General features: G+C 40.6%; 1 protein-coding gene across 1 annotated transcript; it reads left to right on the forward strand.

Annotated features, from left to right (window-relative positions):
* The first annotated feature begins 4992 nt into the window (after positions 1-4992).
* Positions 4993-6072, forward strand: LOC106760334. The gene has a single exon (XM_014643777.1). It carries the CDS (start codon positions 4993-4995, stop codon positions 6070-6072), a length of 1080 nt encoding a protein of 359 aa, XP_014499263.1.
* The last annotated feature ends 2275 nt before the right edge of the window (positions 6073-8347 follow it).

Here is an 8347-nt window from a genome sequence, read left to right on the forward strand (position 1 = left end):
AGAAAGCCTTGTAAAGCACGTGACAAATGAGTTTTACATGTGGGGAAATTCAATTACTAATGCCGCCCCATGGAAAGCTAAGCACACCCCCCTTTGTGTAGAAATGGCCTTTTTACCCTTCACCATGCTCTTGGGGTTGTTCTTTATTTGGTGGCCTTGGGCCCCGTGTATCAGCCAGGAAGGTCTTTAGGCCTTTAGAATTTTCAACTTCTTTTACTAGGCATCTAGGTCTCGTAAATAGTAGGAAAAAAAAATGTTTGTTTATTTCTTTTTCTTTAAATTATTTTACATAGTTTGATGAGATGGGTTTTATGTTTATAATTTAGTGTTGCATTTTTATAGCTTGGATTATCTTTGGATATTTGTCTATTGCAGTGTTAGAATTAACATCCTCTTTTATTTTAATGTTTTCAATTATGTTTAGTTGTATTTAATTTCCAGTTTTAATTTAATTTAATTTTCTTCGCAAAAATATTTTCAAAACTGTCAACACCCAATTTTGCCCGGATGCTGAAAAATGTGTTTTATTGGCTTTTTTAATGTTTTCCTTCTATTTTATTTATTTATTTTATTTTACTCTATTGATGTATTCTATTTTACTGTATTTAGATTTTGGTTTTTAATTCAATTTCTATATTCATTTTGTTTTAATAGAGTTAATTAATTAAAGTAATTGAAAAATTGAAAAAAATAATAAATAAAATAAAGTTGAAATAAAAAATTACATAATACGAAAATAAAAAAAACGTGGGAAGGATGCGTGTGTTGGAGGATAGGGGACAAGAGGGTGAGCTGGCAGAAGGGGGAACAAACAGAATTTGGAATTTTGGGAGATTTTGAGAGAGAAAAACGGTTAGAGGTAAGGGGGAGCAGTAGGGATTAGCAGAGAGAGCAAGGAAGAGAAACAAAAAAAATTTTTTGGGGAGGATCTTAAGGAAAAGAGCTAGAGGAGAAGACTAGACGGCGAAGGAGATCATCAGAAGTGTACACCAAGTGTGTTACCGGAGTTGACCTGTCAACGGCAGAGGTAAATAACTATTTCGTTATTCTCATCAATGCATAATGGACATGCTTCTAATGTTTGATTACTAATATTCTGGCTGAGAAAATTATGGGGCATGACCATCCTTTTTTTTCCATTCTCAATCTCTATCGTTACTGGTTATTCAGACTGAGCTTCACTATCTTGGTTTCAACTACACTATACACATCCACCTTATCTTGCTGAAATCTCAGTAAAAAATAGTTCATAACAGAGTCATCCTCTCCCAATGATTTCTACAAAGAATCATTTAATTTGATTTTCAAATCATTGGTTAACAATACGATATACTTCCTCTCAAGAACATACAAATTACTTTCTTGCTCCCTTTCTGACCTTGGCAAAAGAGATTGATAACGCGACTTGTCTGCTTCTTCCACAAATTGTATCATTGTTGTCTCGTTCTTTCCTATCTATGTGTGTGCTCAGTGATCAATGGGGGTTTTTCTTGGGAAAATCGCGTGCTATGGGCAAATCACTTGCTAATAATTTACGGCCACTGACAATCACCGTTCATCGAAATCGGAGACAATTCCGTTAACGAATGATGATGGGGGCGCGGCGAGTGGAGTGAGACACCTCCAGCTCATTGAGTCAGGCGCGATTGATGGCGAAGTAAGGGTTCTCTCCATTTTGGCTCGCAGCGACTCCGACAACCAATGGTAAGATATGGGGTTGCAACCGGCGGCTATCTTCTTCCTCGACGGCGAAGATAGTGGATGAATCGCAGAAGGGTGAGCGATTCCCTCTCACGCAGGAGATTGAGTTGAAGAATGAGCTTCGCCGTGGAGGGTTTAGCTTCGTGTGGCCGGCTGTGATTCTGGCGGTATTTCCTACTGCCAGCCGTGCGGTGGCTTCCGGTGGCATTGGCCATTTCCGGCGAAGCTGCTGTCGATGACAGTAGAGGAGAGTTAGGTGGTGAAAGTGTTTCTCGATCGCGCGCAAGGTTGGGTTTTGAGGTTGAGTTTGAGGCCGCAGTGGGTCCTGGTTCTGGTGATGTTCTGTTCGTCGACGGTGTTGGACGGAGCATGGTGGTGCTGTGGTTGGTTCCGTTTGAGGCCACGGTGCTCCCTGGGAAGGTGATGCCTCTGTGTTTGGTTTACTGCTCAAAGGAAACTCCAGGTTTCCAGAGCTTTCGTGTGGTAAATGGGTGAGGTTAGGGAAACCCCTAAGGGTTTCCTGGGCTTGGATAATAAAGGGTCTGGGCCCGAATCTGGGCCCCTTTTCATTAGTTTTTTTATGTACATACTTCTTTCCACCCCTGCTCTCTTTTACAGCACCCCCCTTTTGCTCCCATTTCGCACCACCTTCTATTTGGGCTGAAGCCGATTCTGTCAAACAAAATATAATACTTTGCCACACCCACTGTATTTATATTTACCACCCTTTTTTTTCTACTTGGGCTTAGGCCCAATCTGACTTTGGAAATAAATTAGGTTTAGACACCCCATCTCTTATCTAAGTACCACCACACCATTTATTGTTTTTTTTTTTATTATTATTTTTATTTTGACATTTAACTTTTAGTGTATTTATTCTTACTTTTTATTTTTTATTTAGTTATTTTACCTATTTATTTTATTTTATTTTATCTTTTTTATAAATAAATATTCAAAAATACTGGAAATATTATTTTAAGGGTTCTAGCGCATGTGTGATCTCACGCATCGTCCTTGTGCTAGAAAACCTTTCTTTTCTATAAATAAAAATTAAAAAATATATTTTAAGGGGTCTAGAACATGTGTGATCGCACGCATCATCCTTGTGCTAGAAAACCCTTTNCCTTTCTTTTCTATAAATAAAAATTAAAAAATATATTTTAAGGGGTCTAGAACATGTGTGATCGCACGCATCATCCTTGTGCTAGAAAACCCTTTCTTTTCTATAAATAAAAATTAAAAAATATATTTTAAGGGGTCTAGCACATGTGTGATCGCACGCATCGTCCTTGTGCTAGTAAACCCTTTCTTTTCTATAAATAAAAATTAAAAAAAATATATTTTAAGGGGTCTAACACATGTGTGATCGCACGCATCGTCCTTGTGCTAGAAAACCCTTTCTTTTCTATAAATAAATATTCAAAAATACTAAAATTATTATTTTAAGGGTTCTAGTGCATGTGTGATCGCACGCATCGTCCTTGTGCTAGAAGACCCTTTCCTTTCTATAAATAAAATTAAAAAAATATTATTTTAAGGGTTCTAGCACATGTGTGATCGCACGCATCATCCTTGAGCTAGAAAACCTTTTCTTCTTGCTTACATTAGAATACCAAAAATTTCATTTTTCAAACAACAAGTAATCTTTCTAAAAGAACTACGTAACCCTGATTTCTCATTTTGAATGAGAATACGTAGGAGCAAGGTCAATCCTTGTCGGGCCCAAAAAACTAAAAAAATATTTTTGTTTCTTTATATCGGTTTTTTTGGGATAGTTAAACACTTTGCAAACCACATCTTTATTCGCGCATTTAATTAAAGGTACTGCCTTTAGGCAGGCATTGTAGGGTGCTAACACCTTCCCTACAAGTAACCGACTTCCGAAACCAGAATTTGGTTTTGTAGACCTTGCCTTATAATTTTATGGGTTTTCCGTAGTTTTCCAGAATAAACTATGGTGGCGGCTCCAAAAAACTTTTCTTAAACATGTTTCTCTTTGGATCGTCGTCCCGTCGCAATTACGGTTGCGACAGATGGCGACTCCACTGGGGATTTCAAGAGTCAGGCCATTTAATTAGATGCGCGAATTCGATGTGGTTTTGCTTTGTGTTTTTTCTTTCCCTTTTCTTTATCTATGTTTGATATTTGAATAATCGCGTGTGAAAAATTGTGCTTGTTGGATATTGAACCCTAGGATAGATGATATGTTTATATCTGCCTGGGATTTTTTCTGGTTGTTTTGCAGGTGAGGGTTTGGATGTGCATAATGTTCTCCCTTCACACACACACTTTGTGTATATCATGAGTGGGGCCCTATACCCGGGTCTGAGTGTAACTTAGAATTAGAGGAGTTGTGTAGCGGTGTCACTCTGGGATGTACTTCCTGTCTGGCTATCGTGAGAACTCCAGCTAGTGTCTGTTCTCTTCACTTGTGTCTCCTCATCTAGTTGATTACTCGATTGTTGTGGAGATGCTATGAAGGGGGCCATAGCTCTAGTGACCTTTGACCTTTAGGTTCAGCGAACCATCCTGGTGAAATTGCATATATATGACCTTGAACTCAAAGTAGTGAACCTTTATTAGGGCACGAAGGGAGAAGTGTGTATCCATGTAATCCTCATGCTGTTTGTTCTTTTTGAAAATAATGACATTATATTTTCATACCATGCATGTATTTTGTAAGTCATGTTGTTTTACTTTATTATATTATCATGCATCATGTTCATATATCATTTAGTAACATGCTGGTTTTAAGGGAAATCACAGGTATTCATTTGATGGCATACGGGATGGACGTTGATACAAGGTCCGATTCTACACAGCATGCCAACTCCACCGTTTTAAGAAGGAAGACGAGCGTAAGGACTCATGTTGGAAATTTAACGGGGCTGATCAACTTGGGCAAAAGACTCAAGACTATAAAAAGAGAAACTTGCCAAAGGAGATATGGAAATCTGTTGAATCTAATGGAGGTTGAAGTACAGTTACCCGCTATTACAGCCCTTGCCAGTATTATGACTCTCCGTTAAGGTGCTTCACTTTTCAAGACTTCCAGCTGGCGCCGACCTAGAGGAATTTGAGCATATCTTAGGCTTGCCACTAGAAGGTACCAAGCCGTATCAGCACTTGGAACATCATGCCTCTATTTCTACCCTTGCTGCTATAATGAAAATACAACCCAAATAATTGGAGGACCGGTTTTTAACAAGACATCAAACGCGTGGACTGAATCAAGGATATTTGGAACAGTATTTACATCACCTGGCTGATAAAGAGGATTGGGAAACTTTCATGGATGTATTAGCCCTCACCATATATGGCATTGACTTGTTTCCCAAGATAGAAGAATTCGTGGATTACACCGCAATAGACGTCTTCGTAGCAAGAAAAACAAGATCAGAGAATCCTGTAACGACAGTTCTTGTGGATGTTTATGGGACCTTGAGTTTTTTCCAGGAGAGAAAGGGAAAGAAAATTCTTTGTTGTTTACCAGCGTTGTATACATGGATGACAGCGCGCGTGTTTAAGGAGACGGTCGACGTCAAGAGTCTGCCGGAGACTTTGTCACACCAAGGGCTTAAAGATAAGGGAGGAAACGATTGGGCCCGATTCTTTGCTGGCTTGAGCGAAAGAAGTATAAAATGGCGCCTTCCTTGGCTCGGAAATAAACTGTCTAGACAACACTGTGGTAGCTTTCCTAATGTGCCCCTCATAGGTGCCCGATACTGTATCAATTACAACCCCCTTTTGGTTCAAAGACAATTTGGGCATCCCATGAGAGGGGCACCTTCACCAGATTATCTTGCTACCCTATTCATTTATTATGAATACGGGCATTTCATCGAACTGTTAAGAAAGGTTAAAAGCGCGTGGGAAAACGTTGTTCGAGCAGAGAAGGACTTGAGGAATGGAGTGATGGATAGCAGGGTTAGTTATCACACCTGGATTCTGGAGAGGGTAAAAGAAGTCAAGTTGCCTTTCAAGCCAATCAATGATCAATCGGCTAGTGAAGGACCATCCCAAGCCCCAGAAAGTGAAGAGGTGAAACAATTGAAGGCTCAGATGGAGAAATTGAGGGTGAGGAATGCTAGGTTGGAAAACGAATTACAGAGGGCGCGCAATGATATTGTGGATATGAGGAATGATAATGAAGAAAAGTCACGGGCTTATGAAAACATTGTCAAAAGCCAGAAGGCTGAGAGGGATTATACATTCCGAGTGAAGCAGGATCTTGCGGCCGCGAGTAAGGAATTATCCATGAGGGTGAATGAGAAGAATGTGGCTTTAGAAGAAGGCAGGCAGTGGAAACAACTCTATGAAGAAGCCAGGAGAGATAAAAGGGAAGCCCTAAAAAGACTAAGAGAAGCGTAGGCCCAAGTGCAAGAAGCGGGGCATCAAATGAAGGAGATGGCTACATCATTTGAGGCGGAGTTGAATCAGGAGCGTTGGAAGTTGGCAGAGGCTGAAGAGGAGTATCGAGCCATGTTAAAGCAGATGGAGGATTACATCGAGGAGCAGGAGGAGCGATGGAGGTCGATGGAATTTGAAGAAAGGCATCAGGCCTTGATAAAGCGAATGAAAGAGCACATCACAGAGCAAAAAACGACTATAAAGCATTTGAAGGAAAACTTCTCTCAGTTGGCTGCTTTGGCAAATGGGGCAATTGAAGACATCCCCAGGATGGTGTCGAATGCTGAAGCAAGTACTCATTTTCGTAATCCACCAGCGGAAATAGAATTGTTTATTAATCATTGTAAATGGTTAGTGGGAGAGATGAAATCTTTCATTGCCCGGGCGCGGAATTGATGTACATCAGAATTGCGTGTCTTGTTCCTTAGACGATGTAATGAATCAAGTTTTCTTTAAATGAAAGATAAGGGATGTTTGTTTGGTATCGACTTGTGTTAATTTTCCATCAGTAGTGTCATCGCTATCCTGTGATTTCCACTTATCACTAGCATGCATCATGTTTTCTTTTGTTTTGCATTTTTCATCCTTATCTAATTTAACTTAATAAAAATAATCAACCAGTACAAGTGAGAGAACAACGACAAATTTTCCACAACATTCGTACAGGACCAGAGCGAACTCAAAGGTCATGGAGAATTGGGAGCAGTCGAATGAATCTATTAAGGCTGATGTCAACCAGTTGAAGGATCAGATGGCCCAGATTTTGGCAGTTCTCGAAGCCCTGAAGACTACTGGAGGGTCTACGCCTGCGCAAGTTGAGGGAAGTGCTCAATATTACCCTCCGTTATTCAATGCTGGGAGCCAATCTGTTCCTTTCCCAACGTACGGATTACCCCTAGACTACACTCCACCCGTGGGAGAATACACAGAAGCGGATCATGCTTCATTCTCTTTTCCTACCACTACCAACGTACCGTCAATCGGTACTCAGGGACCTGTTGTAATGTCCGCACCCATGGTAAGTGAAGGAATGAACGCAAACACGTCTGATGGAATACGAGTAACTCCGGTGCCCCATGTGATTACCAGAGAGGGCTTTTCTACCAAAGCTGCACCACATACTTCGTTCTAGGGGGTAATCAGTAATGTCGACGGAGCAAAGGATAAACTGGAGAGCCTGGAGGCGAGATTGAGGGCTGTTGAGGGATTCGAAAGTTATCGGTTCGAAGATATTGCCAGATTGAGTTTGGTTCCTGGCATAAAAATACCCCATAAGTTCAAGGCGCCAGAGTTTGAGAAGTATAAGGGAAATACATGCCCTAAGATCCATCTAACCATGTATTGCAGAAAGATGGCTGCATATGCTTATGATGAGCAGCTGCTCATCCATGTCTTTCAAGATAGTTTGGTTGGAGTGGCATTAAACTGGTATACCCATTTGGAGCCGTCTCAAATTCGTTGTTGGGCGGACTTGGCTGATGCATTTATGAAACATTACATATACAATACACATATTGTGCCAGATCGTTTACAGCTGCAAAACATGTCGAAGAAGGACAACGAAACTTTTAAGGAATATGCTTAACGGTGGAGGGAATTGGCTGCACAAGTTGAGCCACCTTTGTATCATAGAGAAATGGTGGCAATGTTTGTAAGTACGCTCCAACCACCATTTTATGAACATATGGTGGGGAATGTATCTTCAAATTTTGCTGATATCATCGTAATAGGCGAACGAATAGAGATCGGGTTGAAAAATGGGAAGATTGCTTATGGCTCGTCAGTGGTTGCAAACTCAAAAAAAACCCAGTTTCAACCCAGGAAAAAGGAAGGAAGGAGATGTGCATGCAACATCTGTAACCCCCTTGTGGAGAGGTCAGGCTCCCACTCATAACTATCGACCATACACTACAACAATAAAGGGTATTATCGAAGGATTATTACTGAAGGCTTTGAAGCCTTCGGTAAAGGGAATAATACCGAAGGCTTTAGCCCGTCGGTAAATGGAAGCGAATTTCATTTGTTATATGGTTGTTACCGAGGGCTTACGCCCTTCGGTAATTGGCAGAGATTTTAGCGAAGGCTTCTTTGGCCGTCGGTATATGGACACACTTAATGAAATCAAAATTTGGGATGCCAGACTTCCATTTTCTCCAATTCTGTCCTGAGCGAAAAAAAACCCCAACTTTCATTCCCAAAATCTCTGCACTCTCCCCTGCCCTTCTTTCTCCNNNNA

The sequence above is a fragment of the Vigna radiata genome, chromosome 5 (genome assembly GCF_000741045.1).
Source record: "Vigna radiata var. radiata cultivar VC1973A chromosome 5, Vradiata_ver6, whole genome shotgun sequence".
NCBI classification, from domain to species: Eukaryota; Viridiplantae; Streptophyta; class Magnoliopsida; order Fabales; family Fabaceae; genus Vigna; species Vigna radiata.

What these genes read in the sequence shown, in the direction of transcription:
- LOC106760334 (XM_014643777.1), top strand. Translation starts at nt 4,993, where the DNA reads ATGGATGTATTAGCCCTCACCATATATGGCATTGACTTGTTTCCCAAG.